Source organism: Triturus cristatus, chromosome 4_1, assembly GCF_964204655.1.
Source record: "Triturus cristatus chromosome 4_1, aTriCri1.1, whole genome shotgun sequence".
NCBI classification, from domain to species: Eukaryota; Metazoa; Chordata; class Amphibia; order Caudata; family Salamandridae; genus Triturus; species Triturus cristatus.
This window is the reverse complement of record NC_140585.1, coordinates 1269001769-1269026939: the sequence shown is the minus strand read 5'-3', so window position 1 is coordinate 1269026939 and position 25171 is coordinate 1269001769. Positions and strand designations below refer to the sequence as shown.

At 43.3% G+C, this 25171-nt stretch overlaps 1 protein-coding gene across 1 annotated transcript in view; it reads right to left on the bottom strand.

The window, feature by feature from the left end:
- NCKAP1L (NCK associated protein 1 like) overlaps window positions 1–25171 on the bottom strand; it is a 1693457-nt gene that overhangs the window by 1272767 nt on the left and 395519 nt on the right. Inside the window, exon 14 of the mRNA XM_085654768.1 lies at window positions 8965–9046. Within this exon, the coding sequence (XP_085510894.1) occupies window positions 8965–9046 (82 nt within the window). The remainder of the gene's footprint in view (window positions 1–8964; window positions 9047–25171) is intronic.

Sequence of the window (25171 nt, the reverse complement as noted above, 5' to 3'; positions counted from 1 at the left end):
AAGGGTGAGTCCAACCCCAGTGAGGCTGCAAATAATAAGCTCGGCTCTCTGTGAAATTTAATATATCCATCCTGCTAGAGCTTTTTAGGTCTCGTCTAGCGTTGCAGCGCATGCGCTGCTCGCTCTGCGAGAACTATTGTCTTCAAGTTGATTTCGGAAGTGGAGTGGAACCTCCGCCCATGCTTTTGATTGGCGCGCGTCACACTTTATGCTAAACGCTCGCTATTGATTTAGAGTGAGGCTTGTTTGTTCTCTCCCTGTCTCCTTTAGGCCCCGCCCACCCAGACTGGATCTTTTGCTCGTCTGTTGCTCGCCATGCGCGCTGCGTCTCTTCACTTCTTCCTTCTCACAAGGCGGTGGGCGGGTCGGCACTTTTTTAACACTCACGATGTCGTCCCATTTATCACAACATACGGGGAATGGCTGACTACGTGAACTTCACCATGATTTTGGTTAGCGTTAACTACAGCGTTACAGCCGCGGTGAATTATAACGCAATGTATAGTTGCATTTACTAGTGTCTACCGGGCTTGTCTAATGTTGAATTCACATTCAGTTCACAGTCACTCTTTATTATCAAAGCTGAACGGACCACGCCAACTTCATCCATTTTTTCAGGTTAGCGTTGGTCACAGTACATCCACCAACACGTGTAGTTGTAAGGCTGTTTAGCCTTTTCTAAATATTCCGTCTATGTTTTTGTTTTAGCTTATTTCGCGGACCATCTCACGATAACATGAGCGAGTGCATGTGAATTCCAGTAAGTGTGTTTACTTAATAATAAACACTTCGGCTGTCTAGCCTTCACACTTTTTTCCAGCACTTGGACAACATCGTCGTCGCATTTTTTTCTACCTCTTCATGCACAAACTTCACAGAGGTGCACTTGATTAGTGAATCACTTTATTTTTTATAGCATGTCACGTAGATGTATCCGTGTGTACACTTACTCTGCAACACGACGTTTATGACGCGAGCACAGTTTTTCCGTATTATCACCTATGTCAACTTCTCAAACATAACGGGCCGTCTTTAATTTCCTTAGGCACTTGATGTTTTCTTTTCCAATTTATTTTGCTTTTTAGACAATCACCATGTTTTCAGCATATCACCAGCATGCATACTAGTGATTTCGTTTTGGCACACTAGTGCTACATTACAAGCATTTGTGGCACTTTTCTTGTTACAAAGGATGTGAGTAGAGAGTTAGCTTAGCAGTGTCTCCCCTGGGGTTTGATGTTAAAGAGCACATCACGCTGGTATGGAATGCGCAAGGACCTGTTCAATTTGATGAACCCAGGATGAATCCACCCTGTCGGCGGACCTTCATTCTCTGAGTGTGGGGGCAACCCTTATGTTCTCCGTAAATCTTTAGGGAACGTCACAACCCACAGATAAGGGTCCGTGCCAAGACTACTCCCGACCTGCAGCTGATAAAAGAACTGAGAGCTTTTGGTACAAGCGCTTTACACAGAGTTAAATATTTGCACAGGAAGATAGATAACCCATCGATGCTACATTTATGGCGTTGTACAAAAGACGGGGAATTCAAATACTAGCTGACCACTTTCTACATCTTGTAGCTTTTTGTTATCTCCGTGTGCTCCAGTTCCCGCATCTGACAAAACTGGTTGCTCCCAAAAAAATGCTGAACATACAGTACTAACTTTATTCTTAAAAATAAAACTAGGCGACCTCAATGTATAATGGGCTGTCAGGACTAGAGTCACTCCCCCTCCCCCTCAGCTGTCATGTGCTGGACAGGGGCTCTTGGACGCATGCCCACTCTATTCCCATCCCTCTTACCCTCCTAAAACAAGCATTTGCAATGCAATAGGTCTCGCATTTACACGAGTTTGAGCTATTGACATTGCAAATAACAATGCCTTTTAATTTTGTTTTCGTTTTTGAAACATAAATAAAAGGCATTGTCATTTACAATGCCAATAGCTTAAACTCACGTAAATGCGAGACCTATTGCATTGCAAATGCTTGTTCTTTGTTCTTGTGTGCAAATAGCTCGAAGGGCAAGATCTTGGGAAAGCCCGGAGCCGGATGAGGAGCAGAGCGACGAAGCTGCTCAGCCCAAGGCGGTTGGCTCCGCCCCGAAGCCGTGCCCACTTGACATTAATTTGATCCCCGAGTCAGAGCAGACCTCCTTTGTGACTCTAAAGCATTTCGCATAGTGACCACACCGTCATCCGCTCCACTCAACACGCATGCACAGACGTCACCGAAGGATTACACTGACACTTTCATTGTGGGTGAAGAACTGCTGCAGGTTTATTTCATACAACATAAGTATGACGATAAGTGGGTTATCTTACGGGCGATCCAGGGCAAGCAGCCCCTCGCTGCTCCGCCCGCCTGGCGAGCCAGCACGCACGGTGGGTCGATGCCCGGCAGTGCGACACATATTTTCAGATCATCCACTGGGTCACGTGATCTGTCTACTACTCCCGCTCCTTTTGACAGGGGCGGGAGTAGTAGACAGACACCCCCGGTTGGTCAGGCCCCCCAACCGCCCAAAGGACTAACGGGGCGCCGTCGCGGTCTTCCCAGAACCTCCTTCGGCTCCCGGACCTTGGCTCGGGCACCCTTACTGTGCCGGACAGGGGTACCCTTACTGTACCGCCTGTCGCAGAGGTACCCTTACTGTACCCTTCTGCCTCCAGATCGCCCTGTAACTCCGCCTGCAACGCAAGAAAAAACATTAAAACATTCCAATAACGCGCTGCCTACGCTGCCCAGGGTAAGCGGAATGGGTGGGAATACGCGTGGCCAGGTAGGAGCGGCGCAGGAAGCAGAGGAGGATCTGGGGGGGGTGAGGCGCCTAAGAAGGGGGTCTAGCCTCGCCCCCCCTATTGGCACGCCTCCTGAAGACAAACTCATTGGGGGGCTCCCCTCCCTGGGCGCGGCCTCGCTAGCGAGGCGGAGCAGGGGGGGGAGGGAGGCTCCGACGGGCGGCCACTAGAAGGCTGCCCTGCTGATGTCCCTCTGCGTGGGACGCGGGCAGCGGCATAGTGACCACACCGTCATCCGCTCCACTCAACACGCATGCACAGACGTCACCGAAGGATTACACTGACACTTACATTGTGGGTGAAGAACTGCTGCAGGTTTATTTCATACAACATAAGTATGACGATAAGTGGGTTATCTTACGGGCGATCCAGGGCAAGCAGCCCCTCGCTGCTCCGCCCGCCTGGCGAGCCAGCACGCACGGTGGGTCGATGCCCGGCAGTGCGGCACATATTTTCAGATCATCCACTGGGTCACGTGATCTGTCTACTATTCCCGCTTCTTTTGACAGGGGCGGAGCGTGTTGTGGCACACCCCCGGTTGGTCAGGCCCCCCAACCGCCCGAAGGACTAACGGGGCGCCGTCGCGGTCTTCCCAGAACCTCCTTCGGCTCCCGGACCTTGGCTCGGGCACCCTTACTGTGCCGGACAGGGGTACCCTTACTGTACCGCCTGTCGCAGAGGTACCCTTACTGTACCCTTCTGCCTCCAGATCGCCCTGTAACTCCGCCACAGCTCTGGGGAGGCTTCCGTCGCTGCCAGAGCCCCCCTCCATAGCTGCTACTGATGCCCTGCCCTTGCTAGCGCCTCTTGCACGCCCAGCAAGAACATGTCCATCCCTACCCTGGACAGGTGTACCCCATCCGGCTCGTAGAACCCCTCCACCTTCTCTTGGATCAATGCATGTCTGATGAAGCCCATGCCCCTGCGCTCCATGAATTTTTGCATGGACCTATTGACCCTTCTGCGTGACCGATCTACTGCTGCCGGAGACCTGGCCCCCCTCCAAGTCTTGCGGGGGACGATCTCCGACCACCACAGTTCGCATGAACCCAGAGCCTGGCTGATGGCTGGCAGGTCCGATTGCATGGACAGAAGCAGGGCCCTCCTTCCCCTGGAAACAAGGTCATTTCCCCCAAGGTGCAAGATGATGACCGACGGCTGTACCCCCCCAGCCGCCAAACGCTGTTCAATTGCGCCCCGTGCTTCACTCCATTTCATCCCCGGGGAGCCCAACCACACGAACTGCGTGTTAACAAAACTCTGCGACCACTTCCTGTGCGCTGCCCAGCGTTCCAACCTCGTGATGTAGGAGTGTCCCATCAACCATACCTGGTGACCTGCCAATGAAATGATGAAGCAGCTTTTAGGCAGTTGTATCATTTGCACACAAAATTTCTCGGGGGATGCCCGCTGTAGAACACAGTTTAAGGACGCTCGGATATGCTCATCGGTAGGAGCGGCGCAGGAAGCAGAGGAGGATCTGGGGGGGTAAGGCGCCTAAGAAGGGGGTATAGCCTCGCCCCCCCTATTGGCACGCCTCCTGAAGACAAACTCATTGGGGGGGCTCCCCTCCATGGGCGCGGCCTCGCTAGCGAGGCGGAGCAGGGGGGGGGGGGAGGCTCCGACGGGCGGCCACTAGAAGGCTGCCCTGCTGATGTCCCTCTGCGTGGGACGCGGCCAGCGGCAATTTCGCGATTCGTAAATTAATCGCAAAATCAGTTGAGGAACACGATGACCAATATATTTTTCTTTTTGGCCGCTAAAAATGATCTTGGGCAGGCAGCAAAAAAATGGTCCATCTGATTGGTTGCACGCACGAACGGCACCATATGACGCTTTACAGCTATAATAGGTGCCTGACTGCCTGCTTCCTCCTGCCGCTTTAGGAATGATGTCAATGAATGGGCCCTGCAGGGCATCACCTACAGAACTTACATTCTCAGCAGGGTGTCCCTCACAGAACAAAGGGGAAAACAATGCTGTTGAAAGCAAGACGAGAAAACATAAATTAGTGCTTTACTGGCAAGCTCTGTAAAGTGGCGCTTGTGCTCACAGACCGATAGGCCTGTTGTTTATCTGGGTACAGCCATCGATCTGAAGACAGAGACAGAGGCCTTCAGCATAGTCCATACTGTCTGCAGATTTGTGGATTGTTTGTGGAGGCAATCACAAAGCCATTGAAAGATTGCAGGCTAAAAACAGTTGTGAAAGGCACATGAAAGGACTAAGACTGCATGTCAGCTGTCCCATGGGCGCTCAGAGATGGAGAAGGATGAGTCTGCAGAGTAGCGGTGGGTCATTTAGAGGCTGGACAAACAGAGGCAGCACGATAGGAATCGGCTGTACTCTCACATGTGGCAATGGGCAGCCCTCCAAGGAGAAAGGGACTGCAAGAGAAAGCAGAGACAAGCGGCACCAGCGTAAAGGAGCAGATTGCAAGCCTCGCTCTCTTGAGCCTCAGTAACATCTTCCTACAACCTTTCTGGGATGGAGAGTGGGACTTAAATAAAAGAAAAAATACTACATTAACCAACTGCAAGCATGGAAGAAACATAAAGTACAGTCATCAGTTCTAGGTGTGATGAAAACAGCGTTTTCAGTGCAGCTTTGCAAATCATCAGTCTTTCATGATTTAGTGATGTATATTACATGCTGTGTTCTGCTATAGTAGTTGAATGTATTTAACCGGAATTCTGAGCAAAATAATGGAAATGACCATTCTTACTATCTCTTTGGATCATATCATGTGACTGGTAAATTACATGGAGGATGTAATTCTGATTTGTATCAGTTCACTAATCAGTCTTATCACTCTTGCTTTAGATGTATATGCAGGGCCACTGGAATTATGCTGCAGGGTTGAGTCAATTATGCAGCAAGAAAAGGCAAATTATGCTGCATAATGCAGCTCATTTTTCAATAGTATTACTTCATTAACTCACCACTTTTAAACTTGGTAACATTCTAACATCCAAATATAGCAATAAGCGCCCAAAAAGAGGCCAGTCCAGCTTTTCAAAGAGCCTTCCACTGCGCCCCAACACGTTGTCACAATTTAGTAACTTTTGAGCTGTTTGAGATAGAAACATTTTTTTTTTATCTGCAGATTATGCAGCAGATGATGAATTGTGTGGCAAATGCAGCAAATCCCTAATGAGGTGAGCATTGCCGTGGCCTCACAATAGCATAATTCCAGTGGCCCTGTGTATATACACCTGCTGACAGACCTCTATAGATCTTATTGTGTATCTTTCAACATTCAGGGTAATGACCAGACCCTCTAGCATTTTGCAATTTTGCGATATGCGAAATAATCGTGAAATCAGCTGAGGAGCGTGATAATCTCAATATCTATCATTTTAGCTGCAAAGAAAGGTCTCCGGTAGACAGCAATCTGATTGGCTGTATGCTTTTATGTTAGCTGGGCTTGTTTAAAATGGATGGCGTTAGACTCTGTGCATGTGTTATGATCTATCTGACCATTTTTACTTGTGTGTTGTGTACCTCTCATGCATGTTTCATACAAGAGCCAAGCCTACTTGCTTTGTCAAAGACGGTTTTATTAAGCAATTACGATTTTCCCCAACCAAGCTGGTTACATTTCAAAATGTAGTGTCCTACAGCAGATGGCTCTGGGGCTTGGAACCACTAGCCCCAAGTCAGCACAATGCCACAAAAAACAGAATGATTAGCAAACTATGATCCAGAATGTTACCACAAAAGAGAATATAGCAAACAAACAACTCTCAGACACATTCATCAGGCCTATTTCAAAGTGAAATACTCTGCTAAAACAGTTTCCATTGATTTAAGACTGAAAATAGTTTATACACTCGCGTCTACATGCATAGTTTATACCTACCCCATGTCACTCAATCCTTACATTCAGAAGAACAATATAGCCCCAATAGTAAACACAAAGAACTGTCAAAAGTAGAAATTAGTACAACATTTTTATTAAAATAAATACACAAATATTTTTCCAAATGTCATTTCATTAAAAATATCAAAAATTAGTGCAGTGTATATCTGTACTAATGATAACATATTTATTTTAAAAACCTAAAGCACAATAAGTGCGCAATCTTTACCCTTGTTCTAATAAGGGAAGAAACCCATAGATAAACAACAATACATAAAGTGTTTTCGAGAGAAGAACAGGAAGACAGTATACTTTGTCATTGAATCAAACATATTCGTAAAAAGAATGATATTAGTCGGCTAAGAGCCAATACATCCACTCTTATTAGGTATCTGTGGTTCCAGTCAAACAAAACGAATTGTGTGGTTGAAGCGTCGACGCGTTTTAATGGTGTTTCTATATTATACCATCTTTTTCAAGACAAGAATATTTTACTCTCGATGTACACCACCGGGTAAAACATGAAAACAATTCCTGGCAATATTGTCCAGAATTGGTCAATTGCGCTCTATAGTGTACGAAAGAAAGTATCCTCAGCTACCGTGGATAATAGGTGTCACAATAAAGATCTTGTTTTTGAAAGAAGACTTTAAATACCAAGAGTCTTTCTTCCTGGTCGGGACATTTTTATTAAAAGATTTTAAAAACCAATACCCATTAAAAATCATTTGCAGGCAATCTCAAAGGTACAGCCAACACTCCATTATTTATGACTTGCCGTCTTCTGCACTCGATCGCGGTCTTAAAATTCTACCGCTGTGTGCATCGATGCCCTTCATCAATTGGGCCTGGGCACGTCCTCGTTTAAACTCTTACGCGACTCTCCTGGCAAACGGTTGTCAGGAGAGTCGCATAAGAATTTACACGAGGACGTGCCCAGGCCCAATGCATACAGAGGTAGAATTTTAAGACCGCGATCGAGTGCAGAAGACGGCAAGTCATAAATAATAGTGTCTGCTGTAACTGCACTACCTTTGAGATTGCCCGCAAAGGATTTTTAATGGGTATTGGTTATTAAAATCTTTTCATAAAAACGTCCCGACCAGGAAGAAAGACTCTTGGTATTTAAAGTCTTCTTTCAAAAACAAGATCTTTATTGTGACACCTATTCTCCACGGTAGCTGAGGATACTTTCTTTTATACGCTATAGAGGGCAACTGACCAATTCTGGACAATCAAAGCCAGGACTTGTTTCTATGTTCAACCCTGTGGTGTACATGGAGGATAAAATATTCTTGTCTTGAAAAAGATGGTATAAAAAGAGAAACACCATCGAAACGCTTCGACGCGTCAACCACACAATTCGTTTTGTTTGACTGGAACCACAGATACCTAATAAGAGTGAATGTATAGGGTCCTAGCCAACTAATATCTTTCTTTGGACGAATGTGTTTGATTCAATGACAAAGTATTCTGTCTTCCTGTTCTTCTCTCGAAAACACTTTATGTATTGATGTTTCTCTATGGGTTTCTTCCCTTATTAGAACAAGGGTAGAAATTGCGAACTTATCGTATATGATTTAGGTTTTTTAATTAAATGTGTATCATTAGTACAGATACACACTGCACTTATTTTTAATATTTTTAATGAAATGACATTTGGAAAAATATTTGTGTATTTTTTTAATAATTCTTTTTTACTAATTTCTACTTTTGACAGTTCGTTGTGTTTACTGTTGAGGCTATATTGTTCTTCTGAATGTAAGGATTGAGTGACATGGGGTATGTATAAACTGTGCATGTAGAAGCAAGTGTAAAGGAACCAAAGGACAAATTTATTTCTAACTTGTGAAGAGTACCCTACTCCTTTGGTGAGGCGAAGGGGTCCCTCACTTTTTTTGTTTGAAAATAAATGATTACACTTAAATTATAGTGATACAATAATGCTGCAAAATCTCCATTTTTATTCTGTAAAACTTCAATTTTTGGGCCACAAAATTTGCTAATCTTGCTGCATAATTCTGGGGGGTCTGTCCAAACCAATCATGCCTATTAGTGGATGGGAAATATTATGAAAAGCAATGTGAAGCCACCTCCTAATAAAACCGAATACCCAATACCATCTGACCGCTAATTTAACCCCTTCCATGCGGGGCGGATTCCCCCGCTGTGCTGACTGCTGCTTGCGCGGGCGTGGTCATGACGGAACGGTTCCGTCATGAGCACAGCTCAACCGACGCTCATGACGGAACCGTTCCGTCATGAGCGTCGAAGGGGTTAAGTACATTCATAAATTACCTTGTTTAAGGTTGAGCGATGATAGCGTGCTCACAAATGAAGACATGATGACAGACTCTTCTTCAGGACAGACTGTCATATTCTGAAAGAGGAGAAGTTTGGTTAACATGTGGCAATGTGGATGAAAAAAGAAACCCCTTGTATATGACATAATGATCCTGATTGCTTTTGACATCATAAAATATCTACTTCATGTACACTAAGGTAAATGCAAAAGACTTCTGGGATTCATTTGAAGAAAACTGAAAATCAATTACTTGGCAGAGCAGTCAGCAAACACCATCCATGCTGGTGGCCTCCAGCCATGGAAGGCCCTTACCCTAAGACCAAAAGGGAGTAGACTGGGAGTAATATTCCTCTCAGTGCTTTCAGTCTGACTCCCTATAGCAACTGAATTTCTTGTAACATGAACATCACCTCTCATGTTCTCCATTTCCCACTTGCACCTGTTGGCTTCCCTTAGCTGCGGAAGGTCATTGATTTATCACTGTGGCTTATCCACAGCACAAGCTGTGTCATCCTCTTTCCTCATCCTCTTTCCGGATCACTTCACTCACTGCTTTCCTTGTCTCTTTCAACTTGCTCCAAATGGCCAAACCACAAAGACCCTGATTATGCTTAAGGCAACTGACGCATAGTAGTAAATACCTTTCTTCAGGGATAAATAACGCATGACCTTAACAAATGGTCTGTGGAGAAGTGTGGCTCAATGATTAGAGCGGCAGACCCTGATGCAGAGGTCTAGCCCGGGACCAGGGTTCAATTCTCCGCCTCGGCGGGTCTTGGGCACAAAAATTCCACGGACCTGATAATTCTTGCCTTGGTGCCATTCCAATCATGGAGTCCCACTCTGCAACTCTTGGTAATAGCTTGCTTAATCTCCACAACGGCCCCCACAACGCTAAGGATGCCTGGCCTCCACCTTGGGGGTGCCCAGGAGTGGACGCCTCACAGGGAAAGCCAGGATGGGTTCCACAGCGGTATTCGTACAAGCGCCTTGAGACCCTTGCGGGTGAGTAGTGCGCTATACAAGTATCAAATTTACATTTATCACTAGTTAAAAAAACGCATTAGTTATTTAGCACATCTGTTAAATACTAAAATATTAAAAATACCCCTTTGCCCTAATGTAATTGGATGTGTCAATACAAATCTGGAAGTAAATCCACGACAGCCTCACAAAGTGAATAGGTCCACAGTAATCCAGACAAGTAGAGCCTTGAATGTTGCAAAAGGCTTCCTCCAGAGATCAACTGAAACCATTATATTGCTGCACATTTTTGCTACATGTGATGAAAGAAGAAATGAAAACACATGGTGGCTATGTTACGATTGAAGAAGGAAGCTAGACCAAGTTCAGGGTTATTTTAGCCAACCACAAGAAATACAGTTTTACAATGTGTAGTAATCTTCTTTAAGTGCAGAAATGTTCCTAACAAATAGGCATACATTTTTAATACTTAAAGTTCATCTCTTACGTTTATATGCCCACTGGTTAACTGAACATTCAGGCGTTAATTACAATTGGCAATGAGTGTCAATTTTTGCTGACACACTTCTATAATGTTACTATTACTCCTAGTGATCACATGAGCTTAAATATGTGATTTTGATTTGTTGTTAAATTATTTTGGCATTATTTTCCACCTCAGTGCCACATTTTAATTTCACGTTAGGGCCAAATCTTAGCCATTACAACTCTGATTTTATATTGAAGGATGTTCTCATGAAGAGTTGGCTCCTCTTCAGTGGAAACCAGTGCAACAGGATGAAGTATTATTTGATCTAGGTCTCAGAAAGCAGTTTTGTTGCATGCATCAAGAACCCTGATTTTTACTTGTAAGCATTATCAATTAAATGTTTGTTTAAAGGTATTTGGATGATTCTATTTTGGCACAGTCTAGTATTACTAGTGGGCATAGTGATCACAATCCTGACCCTAACTCTTACCTTGTTGATGTCATATGTACCACCACGTACCATTATCCTGAGAGATAAGACATCAAGTATAATGGTCTAAGACTAAAGTGGAACCTTGTTGATCCTATTGCTACCTTTAATAATTTGAGGATAACATATCTCAAGTATGTTTTACATTGTTTGGAGGCATATTTTTCTTCTGATTTTATACATTATTCCTTTATCAGTATGTTCTTAACCATCAACTCATTACTGGTAATAGGTTCTAAAAGGCCTTGCAAACATTGCAAATAGTTTGGCTCTCTAGCCAATTATAATATAGACGGAGCTCTAAAGATATCTCTCTGGGATTGTGAAGTGGTTGCACACTGTTGAGCTACATAAGAAAACCTTCGGTAAAAATAAAAAATCGCTACTTTGGAGGATGCTTGGGATAAATTGTACTTGCTGACCCATGAAATATGTGTGTACCTTTTCGAAACCTAATAGCCCTTTTTTCAGAAAGGTTCCTTGAACTTTCTTGGATGTTCAGATTTTACCAGATGCTTGGGTATCTAATTTTACTATCTTCCATCTGCTAAGTTGGAAGAGGTGGCCTTCGTCCCCCATGCTGACAATTATTTCAGATTTGCTTTGCATGTGTCATTGATGAGTTCAGCAATAGTCCTACTGGCAAGATTCCTTGCACTGATGGTGCTACTATGGATTTGTCCAAGTTTAATGTAGATTTATGAGCTTGGCTACATACAAATGTCCTATCTGCTGCCAGTAGCTCTTCATTTCCTTTATCTTGGTCTCAATCAGTTACAGTGCCTGTATTCAAGGAGAGTGACAGGGGATACAAGCATAGCTGTTGTCCAATCTCACTAATAGATTTTACTGTGAAAGTAGCCAAAGTGTACTCCTGGGAAGAAATTTGACCTGGGCATTAGCTAACGATATAATTGCTGATGTTCAGTATGGATATAGAACTGGACTGGGGACCCTCAAATAGTCTTTAAACTTGCATCTATTTATCACGAAATACATTGTAGCTTCTTAGGGTTCCCTCCACCAAGACTTTTTGGGCCTCAGCTCAGTCTTAATTATATTAATGTGGCTAAACTACTGTCCAGGCTGACATTAGTGTGTTTGTGGCAGATCTTTGAAATTCCCAGCATCTCTTTTATACTTGGATGTGTCCAAGTGAGTGCACTGAATCTTTTAATCTGCCCAGAGGTGTACGGCATGGCTCTGTTATAGCATCAATTCTTTTTTGTCTTGTATATTAACAACTTAAATGCAAATCTTGTGACTTAGGGGCATGAAATCTATATTAATTACAAGTACAATTCAGTACGCCCACAGGACCTGGGAAACAGTGTATATCAGGAAATGCACATCACATGAGACTCATTTAGGTGAAGAAACCTCATTTAGCAATATGGAAGTTTCTCAACAATAGTCAAAATCATTCAAGGGTATACAACTTAAATGGTCAACAGCAGTGTTCCTGGTACTCAAGACCACTGGTCTTGTGGTGAGGAGACCACAGCAGACACTGCTTTCCCGAGGGGAACTACACTTCCTGCTCCTAGATTGACAATATGGAGCATGCTGGTTCGAGTGATTGGACTTATGAGCTGCTCCATTAATAATCCAAGTATTGAGTACATGCTACAGGTCCACAATTGGTGTGATAGTTGAATGACGACTTCCTGAGGAGACCGCTAAAAGTAGGTTTGGGTCGAAACGTCGAACGTATTCCCAATCGGTTGACATAAGTAAGGAAACATATGTGTGGCCAAATGTTTTGAGCCCCTTTCACTTGAGTTTGAACACTACATAAATACAACCATTGGGAACACACAGTGTCTATGGTTTGTAATAATTGTTGTCTGTTGAGTCACTTTTTGCACACTGTGTTGTCTGCACTATTGATTCACACAGTCACATCTTGAGAAACACATGTCTGAAGATAATACATGTATAAATTGAAGCCTTCTTGGTCCAGCTGTTTCATTGAAGTACCACTGCTCTGAAATCACAGACATAATAATTCTACAACAGTGTAAACAGAACACTCTTTTTGACCAATTAAGTTGTGTATCCCTGAATGATTTTGACTATTGTTGAGAAACTTCTAAAATGCTGCATGAGGTTTCTTCACCTAAATGAGTCCCATGTGACGTTGTGCATTTCCTGATAAGGGGCATAACATTGCAAAGACCCATCCCAGCCTTCCTTTATGCTCATGACGATGAGTGTACTATGGAATATCAAGGCAATATCATTGACAGAATATCGAGGGACTAAATATCGAAAGGTAAGGTCATATAGAGGAACCTAGATCCCTAGATACAAGAAAAACAACATGGGTGGCACATCCTTCTCTGTTCAAGCAGCCAAAATATGGAACTCTTTACCCCCAACATAAGATCCACCGACAACCAATATCTTCAGAAAACGACTCAAGAATTGGCTCTTCCCCACATAAGCACCATATGCAAACAGAAATATACAGCATATCCCTCAGTATATAAGCTTTTATTTGTGCTATAGATATGTACCTATACATGTGTATTGCTTTGTATAAACATGTTTAATAATTATGTTAAAAAGAATAAATACATTTTCAAGTGCAACACTTGAAAACCAGAGTTTATTGAATGCATCTTTAATCTACATATACTTCCTTCCTTTATGCATCTATATACCTCCCATGTACTTGGATCTATGTATTTATTACTTTCCTCCCCATCAAAAAAATGCACTACCCTATTTCTCACCCTATACCTCTATCAATATCTTTAATCTACATATACGTCCTTCTTTTATGAATCAATAATATTTCCATGTACTTAAGGATCTATATATTTATTACTTTCTTCTAATTCAGAATATCCAATGCACTACCCTATTTCTCACCATATACCTCTCTCAATATATATTCTACCTCAACGCTCTGACTCATCTCCAACCTCTTCCTACTACTCTTTCCAATGCACTACCCTATTCCTCACCCTATACCTCTATCAATATATCCTCTACATCCACTCTCTCATTCATCTCAAACCCTATACCACTTATGACCCCCAAAATAGCCCTTTCTAGAATCTCCCCAACTCTACCCCTCCTTGCACCATCTGACACCTTTTTACTATACTGATCCCCCAAAACAAGCCTTTCTAAACTCCCCCCCTCTGACTCTTCCCTCTACATCCCTTTTTACATATCCCAAGCCTCCCACTACTGCTATGACATCCCTCCAAAAAATCTCTAAATCCTTCACTCATCTATCCTGCCACTATCATTTTCAATCAAAATAACAGACTAACATGTCCACTTATCAAATTTCATATTTCACTATACTAATTCACCACTAATCCTTTATGGGTTCAGAGTAGCGCTCTACTCACTGAAAAATGTGCCTCAACACCCCATCAGAGGTAACAAGCGTTGTGTATATATATATACAAACCTCTTTCCCTCTTCTATCCCTCTGCTACCCTTCTCAATCCAAATAACCGACTAACATATCATCCACCACTCAAATTACTTTCATATTTGACTATACTAATTCAACACTAATCATTTATTGGGTTCCGGAGTAGCGTGCTTCTCTCCAAAAAAGCACTTCATATTAATTCACCACTAATCCTTATGGGTTCCAGAGTAGCGTGCTACTCACCAAGAAAGTGCTTCAACACCCATTAGGGGTAACAAGCGCCATATAAATGCAAACCTTTTTTCCCTCTTCTAATTCTCCGCTATCCTTCTCAATCTGAAAAACTGACTAATATCCAGCACTCAAATTACTTTCATATTTCACTATAATAATTCACCACTAATCCTTTATGGGGTTCAGAGTAGCGTGCTACTCGTCCAAAAAAAAAAAAGCGCCTGAACACCCTATCAAGGGTAACAAGCGCTATATAAATGCAAACCTTTTTCCCTCTTCTATCCCTCCGCTATCCTTCTGAATCCAAATATCTGACAACCTATCCACCACTCAAATTACTTTCATATTTCAGTATACTAATTCAACATTAATCCTTCTTGGGTGCCGGAGTAGCGTGCTACTCGCAGAAAAAGTGCTTCAACGCCTCGTCAGGGGTAGTAAGCGCTATATAAATGCAATTACAATACAATACAATATAGTACATGATTTTGAAAAATTAGCATTAAAGCGTAATCATCCATAATGATTTAAAAAGCATCACTCGCTTTCTTTAGACCATTCGCAGTACAGGACATTAACATAGGAACCCAATAAATGATTAGTGTTGAATTAGTATAGTCAAATATGAAAGTAATTTGAGTGGTGGATGATATGTTAGTCGGTTATTTGGATTGAGAAGGGTAGCAGAAGGATAGAAGAGGGAAAGACGTTTGTATATATATATATACAACGCTTGTTACTCCTGATGGGGTGTTGAGGCACATTTTTCAGTGAGTAAAGCGCTACTCTGAACCCATAAAGGATTAGTGGTGAATTAGTATAGTGAAATATGAAATTTGATAAGTGAACATGTTAGTCTGTTATTTTGATTGAAAATGATAGTGGCGGGATAGAAGAGTGAAGGATTTAGAGATTTTTTGGAGGGATGTCATAGCAGTAGTGGGAGGCTTGGGATATGTAAAAAGGGATGTGGAGGGAAGAGTCAGGGGGGGGAGTTTAGAAAGGCTTGTTTTGGGGGATCAGTATAGTAAAAAGGTGTCAGATGGTGCAAGGAGGGGTAGAGTTGGGGAGATTCTAGAAAGGGCTATTTTGGGGGTCATAAGTGGTATGGGGTTTGAGATGAATGAGAGAGTGGATGTAGAGGATATATTGATAGAGGTACAGGGTGAGGAATAGGGTAGTGCATTGGAAAGAGTAGTAGGAAGAGGTTGGAGATGAGTCAGAGCGTTGAGGTAGAATATATATTGAGAGAGGTATATGGTGAGAAATAGGGTAGTGCATTGGATATTCTGAATTAGAAGAAAGTAATAAATATATAGATCCTTAAGTACATGGAAATATTATTGATTCATAAAAGAAGGACGTATATGTAGATTAAAGATATTGATAGAGGTATAGGGTGAGAAATAGGGTAGTGCATTTTTTTGATGGGGAGGAAAGTAATAAATACATAGATCCAAGTACATGGAAGGTATATAGATGCATAAAGGAAGGAAGTATATGTAGATTAAATATGCATTCAATAAACTCTGGTTTTCAAGTGTTGCACTTGAAAATGTATTTATTCTTTTTTTTTATTTTGTTTTTAACATAATTATTAAACATGTTTATACAAAGCAATACACATGTATAGGTACATATCTATAGCACAAATAAAAGCTTATATACTGAGGGATATGCTGTATATTTCTGTTTGCATATGGTGCTTATGTGGGGAAGAGCCAATTCTTGAGTCGTTTTCTGAAGATATTGGTTGTCGGTGGATCTTATGTTGGGGGTAAAGAGTTCCATATTTTGGCTGCTTGAACAGAGAAGGATGTGCCACCCATGTTGTTTTTCTTGTATCTAGGGATCTAGGGATTTTGAGGCGAGGTGCCGCTTTAGAGCGGAGGTTCCTATGATGAATGTGTTTGGTGCTTTTATTCCTGATGGAGAGCGGTCCCATTCCATGTATCGCTTTGTGGGTGATGAAAAGCAGCTTGAACGTGGATGTTCTGGCAACCGGTAACCAATGCAGGGCTTTCAAGGCAGGGGAGATGTGGTCTCACAGTTTGATATGTAAGAGTAGTCTGGCATCCGAGTTCTGAATCTGTTGTAGTCTTTTCATAGTCGTTAAAGGTGATCCGTGGCAGAGTCTATTGGCGTAATCGAGTTTGGACAGAACAAGGGAGATGGTAGCTTGGACCTTGTGTGGAAATCCCAAATGGGGGAAGATTAGTCTCAGAGTTTTTATAGTAACAAATCTTGATCTTGCAAGTTTGTCCACTTGGGCATTCATCGAGAGCCAGGAGTCCATGGTCATTCTGAGGTTTCTTACTTCCTGCAATACTTTAGGCAGTGATCCCAGTTCATCGGGCTAGGCGGAAAGCGAGTCATAATGTTTCCAATCGCCACATGTGACACTAGGACCCAAATCTACTAACTCTAGAACGCTGATAGTCTAAAACAGGGTCATTGATGAATTGCAAGCTTTTTTAAATCTAGTCATCCTTTTTGACACCTCTGGCTACATTAATTGTCTGCTAACAGAAAATCTTTTATCCCTTTGTCCAGTCCCAGAGTGCTGTTTTTGATTTTACAACCAGGCTAGGTTAAAGTCTCTGAAGCATATAAGTAAATGTTTATCAATAGTTTATTATGGTACTTAGATTTAGGGTATGATAATTCAGTTTACCGTAAAATAGAAGAAATTAGGTTTTGTCACCAGCTCTTAGCTTTACCCCCTTGTTGCCCTCACTATTCGTGCCATGAAGAACTGGATTTGTCATATCTGGAGGATGTCTTCACGTTATATTCTATTCTATTGTGGCTGTCAATTTGGACTAAATCGGCAACCAAGCTCAATAAATACATTGTCAGAGACTACTAAAGAATATATAATCACTTAAATATACCTTGGCTTAGATATGTTCAATCCTTATGCAATGAGCTAGGTAGACCAGATTTTTTCAGTGAACTTGAAAAGATCATTAGTAAGGACAGGTTATGGGCTAAAACGTTTTTTACTTAACACGTTCACAGAGGGTCCACTGAGCTTCTAAAACTTTCAGTAAGTTCTTTTATTCTTTAAGGAACACTAATAAAATGTAATGCTATTTATCTTTAGTTACAAACACATGAAAACGGGTGAACCTGCTGGGCATTTTACATCATTTACTCTCCTTTCCCATGGAATGTCAGACCACCACGTCAATAACATTTTTTGTACCTGTGATCAGAGTTCCTTACAAACGTTGACGCACTTTATGTTTTTTGAAGCATTTTTTAATTCTATGAGACATCTCGTCCTTGTTCCCCTGCTCAGGAATCTTGGCTAAACAAGGTGACGAGCCGTTGTTTTACACTTACAGAAGTTATCTAATCCTTTAGTAGGTGCAACAGCGGGTCACCCTTTAAGTCCCACTGTCAAACGAAGAGATAAGATGTTGATTTTATTAGGTCACTGTTTGATCCTTTAATTTTTTACTATTAATTTAAATATTTAGACTGAATCACTGTTACTTGTTGAGTTTATTTTATTTGTATGTCTTTTTATGAGTAGAATACAGAATAAAGAATTTTTTAATAAAGACTTTTATAGGTAAAAACAATTATATTGTTGTGCAGATTTAGAAATTAAAATTTCCAAATTCGGATAGATTCTGAAACATTTTGTAGATTTCAGATTGGGATTTAAATATCGCAATGGTACCTGGAACATGTCGAGTGCGATTCCTGTTGAGTGTCTCGGGTTCTCCAGTTCTTCCCTTGACATCACTTTCTTTTGCAATCTCTCCCTCTGCGCTGGTCTCGTATTTCCTTTCTCTCCCTACATTTCTCTCTCTGATGTCCTGCTGCATGGCTCACGTTATACCATCGTTCTACAATGCTGTCTTTTCATTCTCTTGTTCTGCATGTGTTTTCTTTTTTCTACTCCACTTCACCATACCATTTCTTTCTCGCAAATGCACAAATGCCCACACTTATAAACACTGAATTTGTGTATCTCCTTCAAAGACTTTCCCAGAGAAACAGTTACTACATACATGACAGAGAAACAATTAGCATATACATGAGCAGAGGCAAAGGATTGGATAATAGTACTCACTCCCTTATGACCCAGTGTCCGACCCTGGTGCCATGATTAAGAGTTTTTTTGTTCATTCAGCTGTTTACGCATGGGTGGGCATTACGAGTTGTTAGGTGTTTAATGCATCTGTTAAAGTTCAACAGATCAAACCCGCCGAAATGTAATGGGGGAAAAACATATGTTATTTACGTATCATGCGGATTTTGGTGGATTAAACACCAGAATCTGCGTCTTATTTCCCACCAACTAGTAACAGGTGTTACTTATATCACACCTGATAAATAACGTACCCTGTGATATCGTTATTAATCAGGTGCAATAAATAACATCTAAATTCGAAATCAGGCCTATGAGAAACTCAGAGGCATATGTACAACGAGTTAACGCCGCGTTAGCGCCACATTTCTACCGCTAATGCGGCGATATTTGTATCGCTCTATTAACAAGCTGTCGCTAACAGCTGTTAGCGACAGCTTTCTGGCGAAACCTGCCGCTTTCCGCATCGCCACCAATGTTCGCGATAACTATCGCTAATGACATGCAAGGCCGGCGTTCCCGTGCAAAAACGCACGCTAACCCTACTTCGCGATATTTACAGCAATCGGCCGGACCCTTGATACGTTAAAAAAACAGCCGCTAAAGGCCGTTAGTGGCTGGGACTTAAGACCAGAAAATAGCTGGTCTTAAAAAATGGAGATAGCACATGGGGCCTCATTCCAGCAGGTTATGGTGCTGGACAGCGCTGCAAGCAATGTTGCTGGGCTGCCTTGCGACAAAACTACAGGGCAGGAATGCGTACCATCAATAAGATAGTGCACATTCCTGCGACAAGACAGCGTTGCAACACTTCTCACTACTCCCTTCTTGCGACACCATGGATGCGCTGTATTCACTAGACAGCGCTCCATGACGGAAGTAATAACAGATACGTCTGGAATCCTGACATATTTGTCTGCACTAAAGTCACACATTGCTGCAGTCGTGTCACAAACATGACGCACCTCCAGCATTGCATGGGGCCAGCCTATCCCTGTGGCATTGCGTCACCCTTGCACCTGCCATCAGGCAAGTGGAAGGTACTGACGCAGTGCTGTTCTTGAGGGGTGCCCAGGTGTCGGCGCAGTTAGAGAGTCATCGGTGGCGGTTGCGCGCTGCAGTGTCATCGTTTGCAAGCGTTGGTGGAGTGGTGGTGTGGACGGAGTTGACGAGACGTCCTTCGGTGGCATTGATCTAACTGCGAGGGGGTGGCGATGATGGCTGTGGCGTCCAGTGGGCAAGGTGAAGAAGTGATGTATACAATGATGGTCAGTCTAGGAGAGTCCGGTGTTGTGGCTGTAGTTGAAGTTTCCGCTGGCGGAGGTGACGTGCTCGACCATGTGTCCTGCTATGTGGCTTGTTGCGGTGACTTGCTGCTTGCGTCTGATGTTAGGGACCTTCTCCAGGAGGGGGTGGTGTTCTGGTCACTTGAGTTCACCGAGTAGGATGTCGTCAGTGGTTGGGAGAGCCTGGGGTGCAATGAGGTATACAATGGTATTGGAAAATGAGGGGCCATGGCCCGGGGGGCCAGCACACGATGGTGCCGTAGAGGATGTGCTTCGGGTTGGTCCGGATCTGGGAGTTGAGGTGGTCCATGGTTGCCGTTGGGTCATTAGAGTGCGTGGTCAGTAGGAGTGTGCTTCAGTAGGCAATGGCAATACCTCCTCCTGGACGGTCGGGTTGGTGTTTGTGGGTGATACTGCAACCGTCAGTGATGGCGATGGCGATGTCCGGTCCGGAGCAGACGTTGGCCCTAGCAGGCGACGTGGCATCCAGGGTTGATGGCCAGGAGGGTGCTGGCGACATAGCGGTGGAGTGTCCAAGAGGAAGGGTCCTTTGTGCTGAGCATGGTCCAGGGGCAGACGGATGCAGACTGGCTTGCCTACGGCTTGCCTTTGGCACAGGAGAAGTCCATTACTATGCAGGCATTACAACGTTAACAAGGCAACTCCGACAACGCAGGTGCCTTTACATCGCATTCGATTACAATGCATTGTGAGGCCAGTAATGGGGTAATTTTAAGTTTCTCTGTGGATTTGGGTTTGGGTATCGGATGTCGGATTAGAAATTTGAGGTGTATTCTAGGGTAATATTAAAAAATTGGGGTCTGTTTTGGGGTCAATTATGAAAATGCGGGTGTGCATTTGGGTCAAATGTGATTTTTAGGTGTGTTTTGGGGGCTCAAAAATGAATTTTAGGGGTCACGGTTTGGTTTGGGGTGCAAAGGTTAGTTGTTTGCACTCACTGAAGTGGGAATAGTCATTTTTACGTCTCCGCTATGCAACACCTTCCCTACTGTTTCAATATGCCTAGTATTAGTATGCATGGAATGGAATCCGATGTAATGGCATGCATCGTAACTACATATGTACCTTTGGCACATGAGTGGTACGACCGCTGCGCATGGGTGCGCAGCGGCTGCCATTGAGAAGTACTGGGGGGGCTGGACAGCGGGGAGGTCGTAAACGTTGCAAAGAACACTGGATGGGGCGTGGATGCGGAGGGATGTGTGTGAGTGGATGTTGTAAATATTTTAATGAGGGAAGTCTTGCCTCGAAGCCGCGTCCCGTGTCTTCATTGCTCCTGCTCTCCTGGGTCTGCTTCCAAGAACAGGAAGCTAGCAACCAGGCTCCCTCCCCTGAGCCATGCACAATGCTGCGATGCGGCGGTGGATTTGGTAATTGGCAACGGGACACGGCATTCAGCCAGGGGCTGGAGGGGTGGACATGTTCTCCATGCAGGCTGTCATGCAGCCTGCATTACGAACAGGGATATGCGCATGACTGCTTTGGGCAGCCTGAGTGAGCCGACCAAACAGTCTTTGCACACTTGAGTGGGCATGCCAATACGCCCATGCCCTGCTCCGTGCTTGGAGCAGTCCTACCCACCCGCAAAGGAAACATGGCACTATTAAATCAGTAAGTTATCATCATGTGATAATTGTTCCTCCTCTGCACTGCTTAAAAGCAGTGGGGCGATGCCCTTCTGCCATAGCAGATGAGCCGGCACTGGAGGTGCGTCATCTACATGTGCTAGGCCTGGGCGATTCGACCCCCAGGCATCCTATGTACCCTCCTTCTCCTTACCTGGACATTGACATTGTGGCGCAATCCGCTGCACTCTCTCCGAATCTGTGACTCGGCCAGCAGGAGCCTCAGCCAGGTGAGATTTCACAAGCGTGGGTATAGCAGTCGCCGCCAAGTCTGCCTAGTGAAGCTCCCAATGCAGTTGATGCAGTAGGGCCCCCCTTAGGTGTGAAGTTGCAGTGCTCCCTCCACACAAGTTTGGCGCAGCTCAAGGGCCTCACTCTCCACAGCGTTCGGCCAGCACAACATCATCCGTCCTGTGATGCAGAGAGGCGGCAGCCACCATTGGTAATCCCCTCCGTGCAACCCGGTGTAGTGGTGGATCATAGTATGCGATGCAGACTTCCCTTGGAGGGGCGCCTCTACCATTCACAGCTGCAAGGGGCGCAAGGCAGTCTTGTCACACAGGTCAGCAACGTGTCTCCATGTGACCGACCAGACTTCACCACCAGGTACGGGCGGTCGACACGTCTCAATGTCTACCACCACAGCTCATCAACTCCACAGCTCCTCCGCATCCCACTCTAGGCTCCAGACGCAGGTCCAGCGACGCATCCAGGCTCCAGGCGCAGGTCCAGCAACGCATCCAGGCTCGAGGGGCAAGTCCAGCGATGCATCCAGGCTCCAGGCGCAGGTCCAGTGACGCATCCAGGCTCCAGGCGCAGGTCCAGCGACGCATCCAGGCTCCAGGCGCAGGTCCAGCGATGCATCCAGACTCAATGCGCAGGTCCAGCAACACATCCAGGCTCCATGCGCAGGTCCAGCGACGCATCCAGGCTCCAGGCGCAGGTCCAGCGACGCATCCAGGCTCTCATTCTGGTCATCCTGGATGTTGGTTGGCTTGAGGGGGTTGTCGATGTGTGCTGCACTTGGTCCTGGCTGCTCCATTCTGCATTTTATTGTTTTTTATGCCTATTTTCTATTGGAGGTCGAATGATTGGCTATTTTTCAATTAGAGGCAAAAAAAAACTCACGTTAGGTTGACTAACGTGCGAATTTTGCAGCTAATGGGCCTATTGTTGGTTTTCGCCCACTAACGCCGGAATTCCTATCGCCATCACGCTAATGTTAGCAGCAGTTTTCACCGCTGATCCCTGAAGCTATCGCCATGTAGCGATGTCTTGTACATACGCCGCTAACAAGGCAATAGTTTTCAGCGGTACACAGCGGTAAGAAAACTGCCACTAACAAGCATTTACGGTAGTTTTCGCCAGTCCTTGTACATATGCCTCTCAGTCCCTCTATGTCAATAACACTAAACCATATACTCAACTCACCTGGACGCAACTGAGAAGTAAGCATCATAAAAGATTCAGTTGTTGCTTGTAAAACATAATTACGGACACACAGCTTCTGGCAAAAAGGAATATTCTTAGGAAACTGAGGCACATATAGAACTGCATTGCTCACTTGCTTTCCTTGAGGGTTCTTACACTTATTGTCGACAAAAAATTATTGATTTTTTCTTCTAAAGTTAAGGATATGACTAGAGGGCCCAGTAAGGTCCCTTTCAGTGTCATCATTTCTTGATACTGATAGTTCTGAACACTGATTCGCCCTTTCAACTTAAAACCTAAACCCCGATTCTGTTTTCTAGTGGAGTTTTAAGTTGTTCGTCTTTAACATTTTGATTGCATTAATATGTAATTAGCAACCATATAATATATTATATTGTCAATTAGGTGTTGTTCTGTGTGTAAAAATGTGTTTGATTTTGCTAAGCGTATGTTGTGGCAGTGGGAATTAAGTTTGAGTTAGTTATTCGTAGGGAGGTGAATATTGAATCTCAGCTTCTCAATTTCATACCTTTTTAGTTTTTGTAGCACAGCCACAGTAACCATAGTAGTTTGGAGAATTTAATTGGCATTTTAAGTATTTATTTGTTGTTTTATGTGTACTATTTCATTCTGTTTATGTGGACATTTGGTTGGTGTATGATGTTTGTTAGAGCGATGTATTATGTTGGGTGTTATAGTGCAAATTGTTGATTATAAGAATGGAAGCTGGTGGTGGGTGAGTTAGTGTTTCATGTTGCGTGAGTTGGCAGTACATTAGGAGTGTAAGTTTTAATTTCCTGGTATGGGCTCAAATTATGATCTGTGCACTGAAAAATAACTGGTGAATTTAGGGGGTTTGCAACTATTTTTTATTATTTTCTTAACTAACCATAATTTCACTTTAACTGTATGTTTTTCTATGCGTTAATATATAGGACACTCCAACCATGTAACATATAATCTATATGTAAATATGTATCTATAGTAGATAGATAGATAGATAAATAGATAAATAGTACATAGATAGATAGATAGATAGACAGACAGACAGACAGACAGACAGACAGACAGACAGACAGACAGACAGACAGACAGACAGACAGACAGATAGATAGATAGATAGATAGATAGATAGATAGATAGATAAGCAGGTATAAATTCTGTTTATTACCATTGTTGAGTGTGTAGAGGGGCCATGACTCATGAGGAGTGAAGTCTCATTTGAGTTATGATGGGTGAAGTCTCAAGTGAGTCATGATGCCCCTCTCCTCGCTCAACAATAGTAAGAAAATGAATATTATAGTCTGTACTTTTGCATGTATAGTTTATGCCACAGAATGTTTCCATGTGCACTTGTTTTAACAAAAGGCATTTCAATGAAATCAGGATGCAAGAGGTTAAATTAAAGAAGCATAGTAAAATCACACAGAAGAGATCTTATAAGTATTATGAGTTGTTTGCTTCTCTAAAGTAATTGTTGTATGCAATCTGTGACTGTCGGGTAGTAAAACATTTTTTGTCATGTCAATTTGTACTGTGGTAATCAAATCAAATTTTACATTCACACTGTAGTAATACGCACTTGAATGCACATTTATTAGTACAGTTCCAGTAGATAATGTATTGAGCCATATTTATTTTCACTACCACGGACCAAATATATCTGTATACAGATTTTTGAATTTGGAAGATGTACTTGCTTTTTGATAACCTGAATAGTCAGATTGGGCCCAGGAGGTGAGAGGGATGAATGCATGCCAGATTTTCAGGATATTAATAATGTAATTGAGTTTTATTTAGGTTTTGTTGTACACTCATTGGTCATATGCTGACATTCTATCAATTTGGTATGGATCCAGCTTCTTGGATCTATGCATGAAAAGTTTATTTGTTCAGTGGTTTTTAGCCATATCTTGAAAACAAACACATAAAAATAAACATTCAAGTGAAGGATCTATAAATTAAATGTTTTACAAATCCACTTTTACAATTCAAGCCATATTCTTCTTTTGGTGCAGGAATGTCCCCTAAGGGGTAAACAGACATATATCCCTGCCCTAAGTGCCCAACTACATGAGATACTAGAATCCTGATTTGTGTTTGGCTTTGAGGTCATAGCACACTAATGTGTTGTCAGAGGCCTAGGAGTGTCCAAGGT